Here is a 24,160-nt window from a genome sequence, read left to right on the forward strand (position 1 = left end):
TGTCTTCTTTCAGCAAAAGTACTTTGACTCGGGAGACTACAACATGGCCAAGGCCAAAATCAAGAATAAGCAGCTGCCCACAGCGGCCCCAGAGAAGAACACAGAGATCACAGGGGACCACATCCCCACCCCGCAGGACCTGCCCCAGAGGAAACCCTCCTTGGTGGCCAGCAAACTGGCAGGCTGATGGCATACATCCCTTCCTTCTCCCAACCCTCTCCACAATACCCTCTCCCTACCTAACACACTATTCCTGTCCTCTGTCCCTCCCTTGTCCCCACTAGCCTCAATTCTGCTGAAAATGAACCCTTATCCACTAGCCAGCGAACCTGGCTAGCTGATACACTTCCATACTCCCTGACATGTCCCAACGGCCTCCTCTTATTTCTTTTTTTTTTCTCCTCTCCTCTCTTTGCTTTCGTTCCTGCAATTTGTCCTACTACCCCCCACCCCCCGCTGTCATAGCCCCCATCCATTTCTTGGTTCTATTTTATTGTTTGTTTTTCTACTTCCATGTATGATACACTGAGAGACAAAACATCTGTGCGAGTGTGACTCCACCGATGGCAGATGGTGATGAAACAACGGCTGGTGATGCCATTTCCATGAGATGAAATTGACGGTTTGGTCTGCATCACGCCACGCCCGGGATGGGAGTCGAAAGTGTACATGATTTCCTGTTGTTTGTTGGCCACGGAGGCAGACGTCAGCCTTTTTAGATTTGAAAAAAAGAGAAAGTTTTACATTAGAATTGTATCATTCACTGTATGTCCTTATGTCTAAATTATGCTGTTAATGTGCTTGAGTGATTGACTGAATATAATAACCCCCCGATTTATGGCTGAGATCAGAGCGCTCAGTCTTGTAGATGTGTACATGTTTTCAAAGCACCTGAGGGAGGTAGGGAAACCGGCCAAAGAGAGGAACCACGCAGTGAAAGGCCAGAGTGTTGTATGGATCTGATACTGCATGTGTGACGCAGGGCTCCCAAAGGCAACTTCTTCCACCCCCAAACTGACTCATCCTACTGTAGGTGCACTGAACACACAAAATAAACATCCACATAGATACAGTATATACTGTATATTGAAACTGGAGATGTTCAACGTTATCAGCCAGTGGTTCTCAAGCGTTTACTTTAAAGGACCCCCCCGTAACTCTTGAGTGTACAAATGGAACCAAATGGACCTTAACGGGTCCATTTGGTTCCATTTGTGCTCTCAGAGTGACAGACCTGTAAGGGTCCCGGGACCCCACTTTGAGAACCACTGTTCTAAGCTGTGTGGAGAGGATGGTGTCATCACCAGATTGCGAACTGAACGTTTGTATTAGTGCCTGTTGTGGGCAGGTCCGCAGTTCAGCCTCTCATGACGACACCGCGTTCTCCTCAGTCACACGTCCTCACTTGTTCTGAATGCACTGTGGAAGAAGGAAAAAAGAGCAGAGAGGAGCTGTCAGTAGGGACCGCACCCTGCACACCGCATTGGTGTGCATTTCAATTGGAAACTTGACCAGATGCTGGTGCTAGAGAACAAAAAGAAAGTAACATTTTGGCCATGTTCTGTTTCGCATAATGTAGAGCAGAAAACATCCTATTAACCTTCACACTCTACTTGGCAGATATGAAATTTCCTGGCCCGATCTATAATGTGATACTAACTAGCACTACATCTGTTTTCAGCTGTGCATGTACATGGCCGCCCTGCTGTCACTTTGTGCCATTTTGTTTTGTAAATAAAATAGTTTTGCACAAACGTATTTTGTCAGCGCTCTCTTACAATGGCTGTCAAAATGGTTGTCACTCTGTTTTTTGGAGTGTCATGTATAGTTTAGAACACCTCAGCAAGATTGAGTTCATATTGCATTATTCTAGATAAGCACATTTTATTTGTGTAGCACATCAACAATAACCTCTTAAAGTGCCTCACACACAAGTGCATTAACCATCTTTAACCTGGCCTCACTGTTTTGGGCATGTCACAGGTATTTATTTTATTGAAATTATAGACTGTGGCTTAAGTAGTTACAAAATGCAGAAGGAACATAAGTACATTGCACTATTTAGTATTTACCATTTATTTAAAGAAAAATCACACCCTGTGTGAGTGAGTGGTGCCTTTGATGAGCCCCGTATTGACCCCCGTATTGATGTTGTCATCAATGTTTGTGGACAGACATGCATACATACATACATACATACGGACACACGGACAAAGTCACGTATAGGAGTGGTTGCCTTCGGCACCACTCAAAAACAACAATAGATACAAGTATGCAAATGAAGTTACAGTGCGGCACGAAATGCATTAAACCAGGGGTCTTCAACCTTTTCAGGCCAAGGACCCCCTAGCTGAGAGAGAGATAAACCAGGGACCCCCTACTCTATATTGTGTAAAATTGTGTTTCAGATTAAAGTTTATTTTTTTCACTTAGTCTGCCCTTTTTTCCATCTACACCTATAGCCACTTTGCCAAAAATAGCCGATCTACAAGCTCTCAACGAGCTTGTAGATCGGCTATTTTTGGCTAAAGTTCTCAGAAAAGGGGATGCAAGGGTTCAAGTGGTTGAGGTAAAAAAATATATATATCACACAAAGATTTGGCGGACCCCCTGTAGTAGCTCTGAGGACCCCCTAGGGGTCCCGGACCCCCTGTTGAAGACCCCTGCATTAAACCATTAAAAAAGGCAGTGGCTAACAAAAGTCTTCATGGCTTTGATGTAAAAGAACAGAGTTGACCTGCATTTTTCTGGGGGTTTGTTCCTGATATGTGGTGCATACAAACAATGCTGCTTCACATTTTGTTTTCATTCTGGGGACAGAAAGCAGACCTGTCCCAGATGACCTGAGACGTCTGGATGGTTCTTAGCATAGCATAGAAGATCAGAAATGTATTTTGGCCCCTAAAATATTCAATACTTTATAACCCAACAGGGAGCCAGTGTAAAGATCTGAGAACTGGAATGTTGTGATCCACTGACTTTCTTGGTATTACTAGTAAGGACTTGATCCGCAGCGTCCTCTGTCAACTGCAGCTGTCTGATCGATTTTTTGGGCCTGAGACCTGTAAGTATACTGGAGATGAATGTATGGATGGACAGGTTTTATTTTCCAAATCGTGCTGAGACAAGTCCTTACACTGAGTTAACTACAGTAATAATCATGTGATCACATGAGTAGCATCACACTTAATGGAGATCAATGCCACCCAATTGATTGGTTTCACCACATTTCATCATATGGTCAATAATCCTGTTCTCAGTTACATGAATATTTCTCCACTTTATTTCAGTTAAGTGAAAGTAACTGGATAGGATAGGGACTTATTGCTTTTGGGACACAATAAGGCCATTCCTGGACTCAACTCTCTTCTTTTTAATATACAGTAACAAGGTCATTATTGGTCCCACAATATTCAATCTATGTCTCAACCATCTTTTCTTCTTAACCACTTTAAAAACTGGTATCCCTATTCTCAAGGGCTGTCTCTATGGTTTATTTAACCAAATAACTCATTCAAAAGTCAACATTTGATCCTTTGTTATTGGGGTTGGTTGCAGGGATCAGAGAACGGAAAAAAATAAAGTCTGGCACCACACACACATTATTGTTTTAATAAGTAAAATGAGCAATATCACAATGTAGAAACACTCCAGTCCTGTACATTTTCACTTGAGTAAAGGTGCAAAGGTATTGGCATCAAACATTCTATTACACTACCAACATTTGTCAAACTATATATCTATCTAAATAGCAGAGCAGATCAGCTATTTTTGAATAGTATACTCAAAAAGTATAAAATATGGCATAAAATTGTTGATCTATGTTTCATTGATTATTGAAATCTGCAAAGTAATTAGAACTAAAGCTGTAAAAATAGTTGTAGTGAAGTAAAAAATACAATATTTGCCTCAAAAATGGAGATACTCAAGTAAAGTGAATGTACCTCAAAATTATACTTAAATACAGTACTTGAGTAAATGTACAGTACTTGAGTAAATGTGCTTAGTTACTTTCCACCACTAATGTACACCAGTGGTGTAAAGTAACCAAGTACATGTACTCAAGTAGCCTACTGTACTTAAGTACAATTTAGAGGTATTTTTACTTTACCCCACTATTTTCAAAAGATTTGTATACATTTGAAAAGATCTGCATAATGAGTAGGCCTACTTTCTACTTTTGGTACTTTAAGTACATTTTGATACCAATACGTTTGTACTTTTACGCAAGTAAATTCCTGACTATTACTTGTGACAGAGTATTTCTACATTGCAGTATTGGTACTTTTGCTTAAGTAAAACATTTGAGGTACTTTTCCCACCACTGTACAGTACAGTACACTACACACACCCCAGGGCAGTGCAGCTGCCCTGCCTGCATCAACCTGTTAAAACACAGTACCTGTATCCACCACACCCAGGACACAGTGCGCTTCCCTTCACCGCCACAGAGGGGCGTCATTTGACCGATTTAGGAGCATCATGGCAACAGTGAATCACTTCATCTCTATCCATACCCAGAATGCAAAGTGAAGACGCCAAAATATCAAACGCTGTTCAGGTATCAATGATGTCGGTATAGGTGCTCCACATCTTTGAACGGGAGCATTTATTAGAACCACAAAGGAGCAGGCTGCAGGTTTTAACCGGACCCCCACATGCATGCAGTGCTGCAATCTGCTGGTGTTGTAGCACAGATCGGAGAGAGAGAGAGAGAGAGAGAGAGGACATAAGTCAGTGGTAGACCATCATGGCAGCGTCGGAGCTGTACACAAAGGTAAAGAGATCACAGTGATATGTTAAGGTTAAGGTTTGATCAGCTGTGTTGTTGTGACATTGATGTAATAGTAACATATTATTTGAATGAATGAGTGCGATCAACGCAGTGTTTCAATCTGTAGCACAACGCGGTTGTTTTGATTGAAGGGAATCAGCGATCTGACAGTTCACGTTTACGTCAGTATTTTTATTTTTTAAAATTCCAATATAGCGATGACTATGAATGAATGAAAATGCTTGTAAAGCAGAGACGTAGCCATGTGTAGTTGCTGGATGTTTTTTTTAGTCGACAGGCCGGTATGATTGATCGCTGTGTCTAAATATAGATCCGTTCCTATGTTTAAAATGGGCGCAGCTGACAAAGCAACGTTAACAGATGCGTCAGAGATTTATTCTTTTGCCCAGTTTCTTTAATCATGCAACAGTGACGTGATATACTGTGCTATTTGTGTTTTAATGTTGTTTTTTTATATAGATATTTTTTTTTGCCAAAACAAATGCTATATATAAGCTTTCATTTGCATCATCATCATCCCCCACTCTGGAGGCCAGGGGCTGGGATGATGCAGGCGATGCTACTAGGGATACAGGATAGGTGGGCACTAGGGACATCTGGGCACTTCCATGTAAAATTGGCTATTTTTGTCCAAAATGTAAAAAATATATATATATATTTGAAAAATGGTCTTAAGTAATGTTAAGTATCCATGATGTGGTACATCATTATCAGACTTAATTTTATCCTTCAACTTCTTGTTTATGGCCCAAAATGGGGCATAAACATCGAGGTGCCCAGATGTCCCTATAGTGCCCACCTATCCTGTTACCGATGCTAGAGGCACCATGGATGGAGCCTATATGACTGGTCGAGATATAATGTGTTTTTATTCTCAACCAGGGTGTAATGACTAGATATGGACGCTGTCCTATATTTTGCCTGGTACATGTCCTTAGTAGGCCTAGCTGTCACAATTATTACATAATCGCCATATCGCCATTATTTGAGATAATCGCAATTATTTTACATAATCGTTTCCATGTTGAGAAAGGTTCATACATTTTGAAACATTATCAAAAATAGTGGAAATAGCAGATCTACAAGCGCAGGCTATTTCCACTATTTTGAAACACATTTTGAGTATGAAATATTAAATATGGCATATTTTGGCGATAATACATTATATATTGTGATTATTGGTGATGACTCATTGTCAGACATTTCTTAGTGTATTCAAGTTTCTTGTCATACCTGCCCCCGTGCAACTTTTGTTTACAAGATCTAAAAAAGCCAGTTATATGTATGACAATTAATCGTCAAGTAAAATGTCATAATCCTGACAGCCCTAGTCGTCAGGTCAAAGTCTTAGACACACATCCTTTGTGGTGGTAGACTTAGGCTACTATTAGCTATTTGTGTTTCTGTGGTTCTGGCTAGGTACCGCTCTAATGATGCTGTGGACTGTGGTCCAGGCTAGGTACCACTCTAATGATGCTGTGGACTGTGGTCCAGGCTAGGTACCACTCTAATGATACTGTGGACTGTGGTCCAGGCTAGGTACCACTCTAATGATGCTGTGGACTGTGGTCCAGGTTAGGTACCGCTGTACTGATGCTGTGGACTGTGGTCCAGGCTAGGTACCACTCTAATGATGCTGTGGACTGTGGTCCAGGTTAGGTACCACTCTAATGATGCTGTGGACTGTGGTCCAGGCTAGGTACCACTCTAATGATGCTGTGGACTGTGGTCCAGGTTAGGTACCGCTGTACTGATGCTGTGGACTGTGGTCCAGGCTAGGTACCGCTGTACTGATGCTGTGGACTGTGGTTCAGGTTAGGTACCGCTGTACTGATGCTGTGGACTGTGGTTCAGGTTAGGTACCGCTGTACTGATGCTGTGGACTGTGGTTCAGGTTAGGTACCGCTGTACTGATGCTGTGGACTGTGGTTCAGGTTAGGTACCGCTGTACTGATGCTGTGGACTGTGGTTCAGGTTTAGGTACCGCTCAAATGATGCTGTGAGCAGAGCATACGTCACAGCTCTGCTGACGTCACAGCTCTGTCTGCTGATGCCACTCTCGGTCGGGACTCGCATGCATCCAGGTTATGGTTTTGTGTGTGTGTGTGTGTGTGTGTGTGTGTGTGTGTGTGTGTGTGTGTGTGTGTGTGTGTGTGTGTGTGTGTGTGTGTGTGTGTGTGTGTGTGTGTGTGTGTGTGTGTGTGTGTCACAACTTTATATGAATGTCAATATGTCAGAGCGATGACGTTCTGGGCGTAATAAGGGCATTTGCCCTTATTTCATGCAGACCGTTAATTATTTGGCCTATTCATTTAGCATCCTTATTCTGAGAACCACTCAAAGAAGAAAAAAATCAATTGTAGGTTTTATACACTTGAGATTATTAAAAGCACCTCTGCAATTTTATAATATGCCCCATCTACCTTCTAGACAAGGGGGAGTCAAATTTCACTGAGAATAGTATAGATATTATACATTTAAGAAAAATGTGCAATAAACAAATGTCTTATATTGATGTGTGTGTGTGTGTGTGTGTGTGTGTGTGTGTGTGTGTGTGTGTGTGTGTGTGTGTGTGTGTGTGTGTGTGTGTGTGTGTGTGTGTGTGTGTGTGTGTGTGTGTGTGTGTGTGTGTGTGTGTGTGTGTGTGTGTGTGTGTGCGCGCGCGTGTGTGTAATGAGTCGCGGTGTCCCAGTGCTGCCAGCTGGTGCATTCAGCTTGTATAATGGCTATGATAATGTGACAGTGTACTTCACAAATAACTGTTTCTACACTCGTTCTTTGAATCTAGAACACACTTCTTCTCCCAGTGAATGTGTACTGTAGGCTGAAAACTCCACACGCTTACATATGTACACCATTGTTTCTCAAAGTGGGGTCCGGGGACCCCCAGGGGTCCTTGAAGAAGGGGTCCCAGAGGGTCCCCAGCTAAATTTGTTAATATAGCATTAAAATCAGTTTAATTAACACTATAAATCCAAGCTCCCATTGCGTTGCGATGGGACACATTGTAAGCTTTGTTAATCGGCTATTTTTAAAAAATCTTGAAAAAAATGGAATATTCAGATGGGAGTCTGGGAAAAAAAGATATAGATTTTTTGACTTGACATGAAAAATATTGAGAACCTCTGCTGTACGCACTGCTGGAACCACAAGATGTATGTCCTCACTGTCTCCTTTCATGCTTGTCAATCATGAAGAGAATCGGTTAATTCTCAACATCTTTCATTTCAAGGACCCCCGGTTTGATACAACCTTTTTTCTCTGCATGGGACCCCAATCTACACTGTAAAATCCTCAGTGTTGATTCAAATCTGAACCAAATGGCCCCGTAAAACTGGTTCCATTTGTACACTCTCAGAGTTACAGACCCCTATAGGTTAATTTGGTTCCTAACTATCAATCACTAAGCTGGGGAGGACCCCCTGGAACCTCCTCAAGGACCTTTGGGTGGTCCCCGGACCACAGATTGAGACCCAGTGGAGCAGGCTATACTTTATGCACTCCTCCAAGGGAGGAGTGTTCCCATGGTTGTAGGTTCTGTAGAGATGGAAGAAGGTAAAATCAGCATCCTGTCTTGTAAAAGGTCAGATCTTATGTTAGAGCTGTGATTTTTTTTTCCCTTTCCGGTGCTGGCTGGTGAGAGAACACTCCACTCTTTGTGTGTATAAGGCAAACTAATAGAACCGCGCATTGAGTAGGTTTGTGGCTCCTTGGCATATGTACACACGTCACGTCACACACACAAACATGCATGCACACACTCAAGACACACAATTACACATTATGCAAGCATACACTTAACTTAAGGGTAGTGTAGTGATATATTTGGTTAAAACTAAGGTTAAAGGGGTAGTTCACCCCCTAAATTACTTTTCCTATCGATTAGTCACCCCATGGAGACTTGAATTCATGGATATTTTTTTGTTTTTCTCGCATTCCTAAGGCAATAATTTGATGACCGTCAGTGGTTCTGTATGGAGACACAAAGCATTTCCTTTGTGTCTCCTACCGGAACTACTGCCTACTGGTCCACTGGTCATCAAATTATTGGCTTAGGAATGCGACAGAAACAAAAATATCCATGAATTCAAGTCTCCATGGGGTGACTAATCGATAGAAAAAAAAAACTAGAAAAAAACTATCCCTTTTAAAGCTCTATATTTCTAGAGAGTGTTTATTCAGTAACAGGATACCCCCTTCTCTCCAGCTATATAAGTAAGTAAGTAGCTACTTAATAATAGCTACTTACTTAAAATGGTATACAGTACATTTTCTGTTGGGTCACCAATTTCATCCAATCAGGACAGAACCCATTTATTAGCTTCAATTGTATTGTTCCAGTTCCAGTTTTGTCATTTCTTTGTGTCGACACTTCCAACCAAGTAGCAAAAATAGCTGATCTACAAGCTCAGATGCGACGCGTTGTGAGCTTATAGGTCAGCTATTTTTCAAATGATTTTGTTTTTAAGTGTGTCTGTGGGGTTTATAAATATTGAACCAATGAAAAGCATTAACAAGAGTTTCTGAATAACTAATAACTACTACATTGGCTCTATTGGAACACAGTTTTTTTTCCCCCATTTTCTGAAAAGTAACTTTTGGATAAGTTTTCACATCGACAGCACATTACATAATAAATAAGGCCTATGGATGACATATTCTGCATGGCAATGCTGAAGAAGGCTTTGTGGTGAAACGTATGTGTTGCTCTGTTCAAAGCCAATCAAAGTAACTGAAGGACAATTTTGTGAGTGCGGGTAATCTTTCTGACTGTAAAATAGCTTTTGTCGACTGAGCTTTTAGTTGACTAGTGATACAAAGAATTGCGATTAATGATTTAAATTGTATTTTTCGACATTGAACATTTTAACCTATAAATAAAAAATCTTTTACATTTGCCTTTTATGCTTTCTAAACAGAAATCCCACAGGACAGATATCGTCTCTGTCAGGTGGAAACCTCATACGTCCAAAACTGTTACTTTTCAGGATTCAAATTCAGAAGCATTAAAAGACGCAGATCCACAAGCTCTCAAAATGTGTCGCAAAAGCGACACATTATGAGCTTGTGGATCTGCTACTTTTGATGCTTGTTTTGTGTGACACTGTAGTATGATCAAGTAGGGTTGAAAATTTGGAGATAAGAGGTTTCTGCCCGACAGCGACGATATGATAAATAACTTAAGTATACTGAATTATACAACAAAATTACTGACAATGACCGTTACCTATAATAAAAACAAATCATGTAATCTGGGCCATAATACTATGGTTTTATACTTTACAACATCTTCAAAAGAAAATAGCCAATCTACAAGCTCATGAACACTTTGCAAATATATTTAAAAAAAAGAAAACCTAAGCCTTCTTCATTGATGATTCTGTTGTAGCTTAAGTTTGGGAGAAGTAAGGTTTTCACGAGTGACAGGCTGTGCAGACGGTTGTTTTCCCTGGCTGTAACAGTGTTGTCTGTTACAGTAGGTGGTGGTTACTGCCGGTTGCCAGCAGCGGTACCCAGTGTTGCCAGATTTTGCGAGAGAAAGCAACCCATTTTTAATAGCACAAATCTTGTGTGTGTGTATGTGTGTGGGGGGGGGGTCTGCGGACAAATACATGTTTAAACAACATTAGGAAACAAGCCCAAATTAGCAACTACACTTTAGAAACAAGCCCCAAAAAACGCAACACGCAACTACGCAATATTTACAAGCAACTTTACAGAAAAACAAGCGCTTATAATAAGAAGACATGGCACCACTGGCAGTACAGTAGGTGGTTGTGAAAGCGTCCCGTGAGCCCTGGTGTTATTAATCTCCTGAGTGGGAAAACCACAGGTTCCCTGACTGCATTCATCAAAATGGATAGAGTTGGCCCATACGGTTCACTCCCTTTTTTTGAGCCATTTCTGCCTTGAGGTTAGGGGGGAAGGAGAGACCTTTTGTTAATCCCTTGGGGGAACTCGGTTTCAGCTTCACCCAGTGGATGGCTGCTCAGATGGTCATGATGAGTGCTCGGGGGGGTGCTGTTAGATGTCTCTTGCTCAGGGACAGGTAGACTTGCTCAGGGACAGTAGACACGGAAGTAGACGTACCGGGAGGTGAACCCTAGTATGAAGGCTGAGAGATAGACGAGTTAGGTGATACGCACTGGGTTGTCAAAATTAGGACATTTTACTTGACGATTAATTGTCTCGCAAATAATTGAGATTAACGATTTAATTGTGTTTAGGTCATGGAACATTATGAATAAAAATGTTATTTCTGTTTAGCTTTTAGGCTTCGTAAACAAAAGATGCACAGTGCAGATATGACAAATAACTTAGATCATTTAATAACTTTATGCTTGAAAAAACATGAATAGTGGAAATAGCTTGTGGATCTGCTATTTCCACTATTTTTGAAAATGTTTGAAAACATATGAAAATGTTTCAACATGGAAATGAAAGATTATTGCTATTATCTCAAATAATTGCGATTGTGTAATAATTGTGACAGGCCTAGTGACACCCAGGAGAGAACACTTTGATTGATTGACATTTTTATTGACAAAATCACATATACAAATGAAGAAATAACATTGTTGCTGAATCAGAATGAAGTCACTGTCTGAATTTTATTATCACACACTTTACATGCTCTGTGTGTGACTTTTAAGGGTATCAGGTGGTAAATCTATCTTAGATTTCATAACATGTGTATGTGTTTTCCCTCCGTGCTGATGCGGAGCATGTGCATTCGATTACCACGGTAACCTAGTTAAAGTAATTGTGTAGCCAATGTGGTGCGTGCTGTGGCATCCAGTGGACACTCTGTCTACAGACCGCAACCACAACCAGACGCAAACTCAAACCAAGGGAAACCATATTTTAGAGCCCGACCGATATATCGGTTTGGCCCAAAAGGTTTTCGAATTGATAAGAAAATGTTGCACTTTTTTTCCTTTTTATTTTCTTTTTTTAATTATTCCAAAATAACGGTCAACATATCGGTAATCAGTGGGCTACAAAAATAGCGATCGGCATCATTACCAAAAATCTGGCATCGTTCTGGTTAGACTACATTTCACCGCTGGGGTGGGTGTCTTAATAGACAGTAGCCAGCTGGAGCCCTTGCTGGCTGATGTTTGTGGGAAAGTCATGTCTGGGAGCTCTGTGAGTCTGTCTCCCTCAGAACTCATGTGACCGAGGGTGGGATCGTGTCTGCTTGATGGACTACAAGAATGCCCAATCCTGGCAGGGTTCTGTGACAGGGTGAGAAATATGGGAGGGGAGGGGAAGGGGGGACGTCAGGCAACGTTGCTCTGTCCTCAAACACAATGGGAAGGTTTCATCGCACAGAAAGTCTAGCAGTCCATCGATTAGTGTGGTGACTGTGGCGTGCAGGGCTGGAGGCCTCCAGAAGACTGGCGAAGAGTTGCAGCATGAGATAGATGCTCCTCTTACCACAAGATGAATCAGGAGTTGGATTATATGTTTACTGAAGTAAGCTTCCTTGTTTTTTCCTTGCTTTTTGTTCAGCACTGTCTTTCATCCTTCCACCCGACTCCCTTACATCTGTCCACTGTCTCAGCTGATACTTAAAGCTTCTGTGGGTCACTTGTTCCAGAGAATGGAATTTGCATGGCAGAAGGGGCTTGAAAAAGAGCCACTTGTTGGTTTATGAGCTATATGTGGATCTCATCTGTAGTGAGTCCAATTGGGCTTTCCGGTTTTGAACTTGGTTGTTAGAGGCACGGTTCTTCCATGTAGTCTTGGGCTAACAAGCCGTGACACTCCCTTTTGACAGAGTTGTGCATTCTAGAGCAAAGTGTTATGTCAGAATCAGCTGGTTCTCCGTACGTGCTGGTGGAATATTCGCTGAAAGTTAACCTGTCTAGCAACAATTACATACACTAGGCCTAGTCCTAGTTAGCAAGCATAGAACTAGATAATAGCTTTGTTCCACTTAGGAAAAATGCGGCTATCTCCAGATTAAAATAGCCTAATTACAGAGCCACAGAGCAGCCGACGAGGATGTATAATCGATGTTCTCCTGATGTAAATGGAGTACTGTGGAAAGCTGTGGAGTGAATTGCTGTCTTATATAGACTATAGTTGACATTCCTTGGCCAAATGTTTGCCGCCGATTGTCTTCAGTTTATAGTTGGTAGGGCTGTCATGATCATGGAACGCTATAGTTGACGACTAATTGTCGTACAAATAATTGTGATTAATGTGTGTTTGTGTTTTCGGCATTGAACGATGGAACATATAAATCAAAATTAGATCTCTGTTTTGCTTCTTTTTGCTTTATTTTTACTTTGCTTATTGGATTTTCCACAGAAGCATTCAACATCAAAAGTTGATACTAGGCAGATGCTTTCAGGCTTTCTAAATAAAAAATGCACTGGCAGATATGGCAAATAACCTAAAATTACTGACTAATAATCCAAATAAGTACTGTATTATGGCCAAAAAAGGCCATGTATTTATACATTTTATACTCAGCAGATCTACTGCTATTTCCCCTATTTTTCAACAGATGCATTTATACCAGTGAATGGAAATGATTCAGACGATTTAGCAAAATAATTGCTATGCTATGATCTCTAATAATGGCAATCAGGCGTTTATTGAATAATTGTGACAGGCCTAACAGTTGGTGCAGTGATGAAATCATCTGCTTGGAGATGATTAGATGGACAACATTGGTCCCATGCTGTTTTTGCACTGTAATCTGATTCTGGACAGATGTTATCTTTTAGTAAATTTGGCAACAGGAGACTTTATTATTTGGTTATAATAGTCCAATTATTACACAATCACCTGATTGTAATTATTGAAACTAATCCCAGTTATTTTACATAATTGTTTTCATTCATCTTTATAAAAACAGATGGAAGAAATTAACAAAAATGTCATATTTCTATAATTAATTCCTTGCCGTTATCCACTCTCTTTTAACCACTTGCCACGCGGTATCCAAAACTATCCATACATTCGGTTTTTAGGTGGGAAATCGCAAAGAAAAATGTTCATACATTAAAACACCAAAATGGCTAAACTAGCACATCTACAAGCTCAAAACACGTCACATCGTGACAAGTTGTGAAAAGTATACCCTTAGTATGCAATTAGTAAAAAGTACAAAATCTTTCAGTTATCTGCCTTGTGCAATTTTTGTTTACAAAGCCTAAGTGGCTTTGTTCCAATGTTCAACGCCAAAAACACAATCGGATCATTAATCACAGTTATTTGTTAAATGTCATGTATTTATCCAGTGGTGGAAAGTAACTAAGTACATTTACTTAAGTACTGTACTTAAGTACAATTCTGAGGTATTTGTAGTTGTACTTTACTTTACTTTACTTTTTTCCAATACTTTTAAGTCTACACCACTACATCTCGGACCCAACTATTGTACTTTTATTCCACTACATTTATTTGAAAACTTTAGTTACTAGTTACTTTGTAGTTTTGATTATTATTACAGAACATACAGTAACCACTTCAGCCCTATGTACATTTCGGCCATTTGAAAATAGACGATCTACAAGCTCACAATGCGTCGCGATGCAACGCATTGTGAGCTTGTAGATCTACTATTTTCCAAAGATTTTTATACATTTAAAAACTTGTGAAATGGGACATTCTGCATATTAAGTACTTTTACTTTTGGTACTTTTAGTACATTTTGACAGCAATGCTTTTGTACTTTTGCTCAAGTAAATTTTGAATTCCGGACTTTTACTTGTAACTGAGTATTTCTACATCGCAGTATTGATACTTGTACTTAAGTAAAAAATTAGAGTACTTTTTCCACCACTGTATGTATCAAGTATGAACAACAGTGATTCATGTTGACCCAGCTTTCCTCAGCCGTCTGCATATACTACTATCATCACACACTGGTTGTATCTGACTCAACTGATAGAGTTAAGTGGCTGGGCAGACTCTAGACAATCGTGTTTGGCACTCTGTGGACATGGGCACGCAAGTTGTGCCAGCGGGCTAATTTGACAGACAGTAGCATCGGATGTAGTATGATTAGCAAAGTCTCCTCTCCATCACGGTATCATCAACAAACCAATGTAGAGAGCTCTTCCTGAATACTCCGTGTCATGCTGCGTCGGACCAGCTGAGGAGGAAAAACAGCAGATACTCACATGAGCCCCCATCATGTGATGAGGATTCTGCAGTACTCTGGGACTCCATTCAATGCTCTACTGAGGAGATGTGGGCAAAACACTGTGCACATGCCTCAGTGCACGCACGCACGCACGTACACCAGTGGTGTAAAGTACCTAAGTACATTTACTCAAGCACTGTACTTAAGTGCAAGTTTGAGGTACTTTTACTTTACTGGAGTATTTCCAATTGCCTATACTTTCACTTCTACTCAACTAAATCTCATAGGCAAATATTGTACTTTTACTCCACTACAATTATTTGGCAGCTTTAGTTACTAGTTACTTTGTAGATATACATTATTACATTATAAAACATTAACCACTTTAGCCCTATTTTATACCAAGGCTATTGGAAAATAGACGATCTGCAAGTCTGCTATTTTAGTACTTTTACTTTTGGTACTTTAAGTACATTTTGATAAGTAAATTTTGAATTCTGGACTTTTACTTGTAACAGAGTGTGCGCAACAGACAGGCCAGTGTTTGTAGAAATAATTGGGAGCTAATCTACTGTATGTCTTCTGGGTTCATCTTTAGATCTTTCTCCAGGCCCCCTGGGACTTTCTTAAAAATCTGAACAGGCAGGAGAAGAGGACTACCGTAGTAGACCACATCATTCACTAGCATCTTTTCCACTGCAAGGCTAAGGTGGAGCTTTTTATGAACACGGGCAACTGCAGTAGTTTTAAATACACGATGGAAACGGTTGTTTATTTTCGTCTTCTTGGACCCTAAAGTTGAGTCGAAGTTTAAAACGTGATTGCCGAAGGTGTTGTTTTTATACCTGAGCAGTTTATGTTTTCAGGTTGTCCGACTGTCCGTCCGTCCCACTTTGGTGGTCAATTTATCTTTTGACTCAAAGGTCAAGACGAGCCGTGCATGACCTCACAAAACATGTTTTGGCCATAACTCAAGAACTCATACACTAATTATGACAAAACGTCATACAAATGTCTTGTACGATAAAATGATAAAGCAGAGGTTTCAGTCATCAACGGTCAAGGTCACTGTGACCTCACAAAACCTGTTCAATGTTGTACAATGTCAATATAGTGATTAATTTAGCCAAAATGTACACTTAACACATTTTATTAAATTCATTCAAAGTCGTCATTGCATGTACTATGAGTCTGGACGTATTATGAATTTAAACTGCAACTGGTTGGTGGAGTCATACAAGCGCCATGTGATACTGTATTTCAAATTTGGGGAAGGATTGTTGTAATGAATGATTAATGACACTGGGCCGGCCTGGCTCGTGGGAAGATGAGCTAGACAGACTATAACACTAAGTCTCAGCAATATGCTAAATGGCCTCTTATTGATTGCTCCAACTGAATCACCAAGGCTTTCCATCATGCATTCTACTGTTCAGGCCTTTCACATTTGCAGCAGTAGGGTGTATCTGCCTGGGAGTGGATTAGGAAGGAACGTGTGTGTGTGTGTGTGTGTGTGTGTGTGTGTGTGTGTGTGTGTGTGTGTGTGTGTGTGTGTGTGTGTGTGTGTGTGTGTGTGTGTGTGTGTGTGTGTGTGTGTGTGTGTGTGTGTGTGTGTGTGTGTGTGTGTGTGTGTGTGTGTGTGTGAGAAGGAGGGGAAGCTGTCTGTACAATGAATTACAAGTTCAAGTTCATGCATGTAATCAATAGCCAAATAATATCTATTGATTGATTGAATACTTTATTAGGCAGAAATGGGAACGGCACGAATACAGTCATACACTACTGTAGGTCTAAAAGGATAACCCAAAAACGTCCTGTGGACTTGTTTCCATTGAGGTCCTATGTATTCAATTCATCAACATAGCATAAAAAATAACACCAAAATACAATATCATCACAAATATAAAACACTATGTACAGATATGTACACTATTATGTACAGAGTATCACTTCTACCTTTCTAAGGGAGAAGTGATATTTACCTCCCCCTTTGGCCTCCTGAAAGGTGGACTTTCAGGCCTGTTTTAAAGGAAGTGATCTTTATCTTTATCAATAAGAGCAAAGAGCTCATTTTATAAGTGATGAAGCCGGAAGTAAAATACACAGTAGAAGTAGACACAAATGAACTAACCCAGAGACAAAAACAAAATGACAAAAATATGAAATGTCCTGTTAGGCGTTCAGCTAGAAGATCAAATATGAGTGTAGGTTTAAGTTATGGTGACCCAAGATCATCACGGTTTCAAGCTGGCGGCCTGTTTCAGCATTCACCATAGTTCTGGGTTTCCCCACAATTAAAATCATATACTTGCATCATGTTCTGTCCCACTCAATATTACCTACAGTAAGTAACCACTTAAGCCCCTTATGCTTATTTGAATGGGGTCCCCCATGGGTACTTGGTCCCTTCCTTTTTCCCTTTACACCAAATCTCTTTGCTGAAAATAGCTGATCTACATGCTTGCCATGCAACCCATGGCAACGCAATTATTCCCAATAGGTTTCATGTTTTTAACCACCATCCATGGTGTGCTAATCACCAAAAATAGTAGCCCCCAATGCTGATGAAAACTTGTATGGTGCATGTATATGTGCGATTGTGCGCATACACGTACGCTGGCATGAACTTGCGGTTCATTTAAGGGTCCCAGTTTGGGGATTTGAACATGTGGTCACCCTATGTGGGTAGTCCAACAGCAGGGTAAAGCCTAATTAGGCTTAAAGAGCGAGTAGAGTCCCACCAGGTCAGAACTATTCTCTGTCGAGCAGCAAGTGAAAGCACTGAGCTCCAAGTCTCAGGGGTCAAGTCTCACTAATCTACCGTTGACTTTGTGCAGATTTGTAAACACTTCTGATAAGCTGCCCCCCCCCACCCTCTACCACCTCACTCCACAGCATAGCCCTCTGCTCCTCTGTCCCTGTGAGCTCCAAACCTGCTTCCTCCCGCATGTCCATGTCCCTGCGGTGACCTCCAAACCTTGTTCCTCCCACATGTCCATGTCCCTGCGGTGACCTCCAAACCTTGCTCCTCACAGATGTCCTTCATGTCCTTGTGACCTCCAAACCTGCTTCCTCCCACATGTCCATGTCCCTGCGGTGACCTCCAAATCTTGTTCCTCCAAGGTGTCCTTTGAAGGGGACTGAGCTGCAATACTAAACATAACAAGGGGAAGTGCTGCGAACGTATTCAGCAATGATAACGCAAACCGTGAACACAGAAATCCCATTCATGCTTTAAAAACTATAAATACCACATTGCAGTTGTATGCCTCATCCAAACCAGCTGCCGTTTACATCTTTGTCTGTCTCTGACTCATATATATATATAGTGAATGAAGACTCAAAGGATTTTATTGAACGTGTTTTGTGAGGTAACATTGACCTTGAACTTTGCCCTCCTACCTCTAATCAGTTCATCCTTGAGTCCGAATGGACTTTTGTGCCAAATGTCATGAAGTCCCCTCAAGCCATTCCTGAGATATTGCATTCACTAGAATGGAACAGACATGATTTCACACTTACTTTGACCGGACAGATGTGTGATGTCACAGTTACTTTGACCTTTGACCACATACTTCTAATCAGCTCATCCTTGAGATGTCACTTTCACAAGCTCAGGACGGAGAGACGAATGTATGTACAGATGTCCGTCGGACGGACAGACGGACGTACAATCCAAAAACATAATGTCTCCGCCATGGCTATCCGCAGGCAGAGGCATACATTGTTTTTTTTTTAAATAATGGCTGATATCAGCCATTATTAGATCTTGTTATCAGTATGGGCAATTATGCAGCTGATATGTCCTGATTTTAACCAGTTTAAAACTGGCATCACTATTTTGAGCATGTCATTAATAGGCAGAAATAAAAAAGTGTCATTTTCAAAAATAGCAGATCTACAAGCTCACAATGCATTGCATTGTTTTGAACAGGGCTTAAGTTCCTAAATAAAATAAAGTTTAATTTATCTCAGTAAGATGTATTTTAGATTTTTTTGCTTGGTCATTGTATTATTAAAGTTCAATGTTTTCATTATATTTAAGTTTAATATAATAATAATAATAATAATAATAATAATATACTTAATTGTGTTATTTGTTATTTGTTTCCTTCTAAATTACAAATGTCCATCAAATACAAATCAAAATCTCCAAAACAAATTTGGCATTGTTTGCACTCTACCCATAAAAGCCATTGTATCTCCATAAATAATACCCAGTGTCTGATTGCCTAAAATCTAATGTAAATAATAAGGTTGTTTCTGTCACTGAGTTTATTTACCATTCCATTAATTGAGTGTTGTAGTGATAACAATGCTCTTGACAGTGCTATTGTGTACATGTAGTGACATGGCAGTGTAAGTTGACTGCAATAAGATTAGCTGTAGTTAAAGCCGGGGTTAGCCTAATCCAGATCTGATCCTCTCTCAACCAGCCCAGGATTACTACCAGGCGAACCTCATACCTACAATCACAGCTCCTCTTCGTCGCATGGTGCTACAACTTGCTCTGATCTGCTGATCCGAAGCCAAACGATCACCAGCAACTCTGATTTCACTCGCCTAAGCTTTCCACCTGTAAATAGAATCCACAATTCATTGTGTATAATATAATCATCTTCCCTGAGGTTAGCTTACACAATTTATAATAATAGAATTCAGTAATCATTTCAATTAATTGTATGTAGGATGCCAGCTGTGGTTTGAAATAGTCAAGATACCAAAAGTGTAATAATAAGACAAATTATTTAGGTTAGTAATTGGCATCACAGCAAAAATAATGATGAATAATTATGAATTATGATTTAGCAGGCATCATGCTGCCCTGCCAGTATACAGTGTATGTGAAATCTAATCTATATCTTAAAACATTGTTGCAGCTCCATTAAAAAGATAACGTACGTCTATAACAGAAACCTAAAATGCTGTGTAGAAGCAAATAAAACCAAAGTTCTGTTTGTGGTGAGAGGCAGACTAAGGAAATAAAATGCTGTGTGTACTTGTCATCTTTAGCAAGTTAACAACCTCAAACAATAACACTGTGACAGGCATTGTTAAGTGTGAGACAAAGCGAGTGAGGAAAGCTGGGTGCAGCAGCTCTGAGCAGAGCCCAAGGACTTTCCAGCGTTTAAGGACAGATAGGCCTACAACAGCATATCTCATGTTGTGTGAACAGCAAACAAAAGAGTCTTCTAAAAACACACAAAAGAAAGACCTTTTCACCTCTAGTGGGGAATGTGTCGTCTCTGTCAGTGGAAACCGCACCTCATATGTCCAAAACTGTTACTTTTCAGGATTCAAATTCAAAAGTAGCAGATCGACAAGCTCGAAACGCGTAGCCTCGCGCCGCGTTTCGAGCTTGCGGATCTGCTACTTTTGATGCTTTTGTGTGGCGCTGTAGTATGATCAAGTAGGGCGTTCATTTGCAAAAAAACAAAATGTGGAGATAACGAGGTTTCTGCCCGACCGCAACGATATATGTTTGCACTCCATCCATCCTTAATGAGATTTGTCCCAGACTGAGTATATCTGCACCTACACCAGGTGCTATTGGAAATGTGTCGCATTCCAAAAGTAGGTCACTATAAAACCCAATCTCACTCACAGCTGCATCCAGTGGGGAACTATGGATTTCCCCCGCCAATACTTTTTAGATGTTTTTCTAGTCATACTAACTGCCCTAGGACATGAACCAAAGAAAATGTAATTACATTCGATTTGAAAAGACTTTCTGTCCTGGTGTAAAGGAACAGCATTTCTTCTGAAGGATGACCACATGCCACACCCTGGGGTACAAAACCACAGAGAATGACTGATCTAAAAACTCTCAGAACTGTAAAGGTCACTGGAAAAGAGAGTGTGTGTGTGTGTGTGTGCTAGGTCCGGGCGACTTTTTTACCCCAAAAAAAATCATTTGAATTTTTTGGTATCGATTTGTTGATATTATTTGAAAAAAAAACTGCTTCTCGATCAATTGATTGACGAGCAATATTAAGTTGATTATGGTTCTGGTTATCGGTTTTGAAACATGTTTGGTTAATTAGAACCATCAGAACCGTATCTTATGTTCTGATGCCATACTGTGACTGTGTGCTTCTGCCATCTCCACTTGCCGTCCGTCCGTCCATCTGTCTGTCTGTCTGTCTGTCTGTCTGTCTGTCTGTCTGTCTGTCTGTCTGTCTGTCTGTCTGTCCATCCACCAATGAGGCAGACTGGGTGGTTCCATCTGACTCATTACATATCCCTGGATTTCACTGCTTTTTCACCCAGCTCATGTCACACAGTGTGGAAATGCATGCCCTCAACTCTGTGTGTGTGTGTGTGTGTGTGTGTGTGTGTGTGTGTGTGTGTGTGTGTGTGTGTGTGTGTGTGTGTGTGTGTGTGTGTGTGTGTGTGTGTGTGTGTGTGTGTGTGTGTGTGTGTTGGGTGTGTTGGGTGTGTGTGTTGGGTGTGAGTTTCATCCTTCATGTCTCCTCTGAGGACAATGGGGAATTTGCTGTTCTATAAATATGAGCAAATCCTGCTGCAGCTTCTGTGCTAAAACATTTTTTTCACTCTGTCCTATACTATGATACACTTCTTGTGTGTGTGTCTCTGTGTGTCTCTGTGTGTGTGTCTCTCTCTCTCTCTCTCTGTCTCTGTCTCTGTCTCTGTCTCTCTCTCTCTCTCTCTCTCTCTCTCTCTCTCTCTCTCTCTCTCTCTCTCCCTCCCTCCCTCCCTCTCTCTCTCTCTCTCTCTCTCTCTCTCTCTCTCTCTCTCTCTCTCTCTCTCTCCTCTCTCTCTCTCTCTCTCTCTCTCTCTCTCTCTCTCTCTCTCTCTCTCTCTCTCTCTCTCTCTCTCTCTCTCTCTCTCTCTCTCTCTCTCTCTCTCTCTCTCTCTCTCTCTCTCTCTCTCTCTCTCTCTCTTAGTAAATCAGCAGCATATTGCATATTGCAGTAATAATCTTCAGACATCTTTTCTACCTCTTAAGTGTGAAACCATGGTGTGAAACGTGTGTGTGTGTGTGTGTGTGTGTGTGTGTGTGATTATCAGGATCAGGAAGTTCAGCTCAGCAGTGCAGTGATGCCTCAGTGAGGTGTGATGCTGCTCAACACCAAGTTGCTGTGACTATTTATATCTCTCCTCTTCTCCTTCCCCTTCCCCCCCAAGTCTCTCTTTCTCTCTCTCCCCCTTCCTCCAGCTTTGTTCCTCTTTATCCCTCCTTCTGCTGTCTCTCTTTCCCTTTCTAAGAATTTCTCTCTGCCTTCGTTCTCTCTCTCTCTCTCTCTGTGTCTCTCTCTGTCTCACTGTTCTTGGACATTGTCCTCTGGGGAGAACAAGGTGAAGGGACAGCAATGGTTGGAAAGATGGATACAGGAGCATAGTTGAGGAATGAGGATGCGTTCCTCTGTACAGTAAACTGATAGTGATACCAGTGCCATTTAGTAGGGTCATTTTTGGCACTTCCGTGACCGCGGAGAGCAAAGGTCCGTTTCTCAATGGATTTGTCATCTAGGAGGGTTATTAAACAAATTTGGCCGGGGTGTGTTTTTAAAAGGGGCGGGGAAACTTTGTGAGAGACCAAAATCCAAAATGGCTGCCATGAAAATGAACTTTTTAATGGTTTGACCTACAATGATGCACAATACATGGTTCCAGACCTTATTTTGATCAAGGAACACATATTTGGTGTTTACATAATGATTTGACCTATTGTTGACCTTCAAATACAAGATGGCTGAGCAATTATGAGCAATTATGAGCTCCAAAAGGCTTTTTTTCAAAATCGTCACAGAGCCTTCTTATTAGGCTCTAATGAAAGCTCTGCTCATGATGAGTTGAATAATATACAGTATAAGTACACAGAAGTAATCTCTGAGGTCAATAAAGTCAATGTTTGTGTGTAAACAACAGTTACTGATTTGCGGTTTCCCATTAAATAGGGTCTCAGTAGCCTACTGAGAATATGTTCATCCCATCACATTTTCATGATGAACCAAAATTAAATTAGCACTATAGCCTAACATAAAAGAGTATTCTGCATGCAAAGCTAGAAAGGTTAGTTGCTTGAGGTGAATTTAAAGGTCAACTTATTTGTCACCCTTATTTTGTAGTATTGCTCCCAGTGTTTCCTGTCTGCCTACTTACTTTTACCTGCCTTGTCTAACCAGTCTTGTGATTGTGTCAGTGTTTCCACCTGTGTCCTCTTAGCCCCCCAGCCTATCCCAGTGTTGATTGTCTGTTGAGTTCACCTGTGTCCTGTTAATCGCTGTCTATTTAAGCCCTGTGTTTGCACTGTATCATTGTTGGTCTGTAGACCTTTATGTGAGGTAGTTAGTCCTTGTTCTTTGTGCTCAAGAATCTTGTACAGTAGATTTTGGATAAGAATCTCTCTCCAGAGCAGGATGCACTGCCGCAAGTCCCGTCTGTAATGCTTGGTCTACCAACCCCTCCACTACTACCCCTGCTGTAACCAGAGTGTCTGCCATTCCAGAGCCCTTGAATCGTTTGTAGATGGCATATATGTAGGACATCAGCTGGTGGAAATGTACGAGGATTGGGAGGATGTCCTTGAACATTTCTGGATTCTCCGCCTTGAGCTGAGTGAGCCAACAAGAAAGGAGAATGGAATATTATTCTGCCACATGGCCTCCACACCATGATGTCATTCACCACTGACTTGCTTGTTGTGTGATATTAAGGCTTGCTCTTATTGGGTGGTGGATGACAGCAGGACTGGGCACCACTGTATCCAGGAACTCGCTGCTCTTTAGGTGGTGGTCTTGTACCATGATTGTCTACACGAGACAGTGCATGTATCACAGAGTGAGCACGCTGCAGAGCTCTGCTATCAACCTGGGCGTAAATGTCCATGGCATGACAAGGAATAAAGATCTGGTAGACACTCTGCACAAGAGCGGTGTCTGCATCAGCTATGCAGATACACTGCTCCTCTATGACCATTGGGCTCTGATGGATGTGGAGGCATAAGCAACCTACCCACATGAGATCGCAGACAGCAAGCCAGCTATCGTGATCATCGACAATGACAACTTCAAGATCGACACTATGACAGGTGACTCTACAGGAGTCCATCGAACAAATGTCATGTACAGTATGTGCAGCTAGAGAGCTATGAAAAGAAACCAGGCGAAGAGACTGGTGAAACACTCACCAAGAAGAAGGCCATCTCTGCACAGCTAAAGCAGAAGTGTGCAGAACTGACAAAGTTTTGCCAGTACAGATGCCCCACTAGTAGCAAGAGTAGATGGGTCAGTTCC

The 24,160-nt window shown here is 41.1% G+C and overlaps 2 protein-coding genes across 9 annotated transcripts in view; both read left to right on the plus strand.

Moving 5' to 3' along the window:
• Window positions 1-438, plus strand: part of arpp19a (cAMP-regulated phosphoprotein 19a) — a 5,278-nt gene extending 4,840 nt beyond the window's left edge. The window contains exon 3 of the mRNA XM_084062177.1: window positions 14-438. Within this exon, the coding sequence (XP_083918303.1) occupies window positions 14-187 (174 nt within the window). The 3' untranslated portion in view covers window positions 188-438. The remainder of the gene's footprint in view (window positions 1-13) is intronic.
• Window positions 439-4,564: 4,126 nt separating this feature from the next.
• myo5aa (myosin VAa) overlaps window positions 4,565-24,160 on the plus strand; it is a 102,739-nt gene continuing 83,143 nt past the window's right edge. For all 8 annotated transcript variants that reach the window (XM_084066044.1, XM_084066045.1, XM_084066047.1 and 5 more), the window contains exon 1: window positions 4,565-4,777. In XM_084066044.1, coding sequence (XP_083922170.1) covers window positions 4,751-4,777 — 27 coding nt within the window. In that variant the 5' untranslated portion in view covers window positions 4,565-4,750. The remainder of the gene's footprint in view (window positions 4,778-24,160) is intronic.

Source organism: Gymnoscopelus microlampas, assembly GCF_963454915.1.
Source record: "Gymnoscopelus microlampas genome assembly, chromosome: 1".
Taxonomy (NCBI): Eukaryota; Metazoa; Chordata; class Actinopteri; order Myctophiformes; family Myctophidae; genus Gymnoscopelus; species Gymnoscopelus microlampas.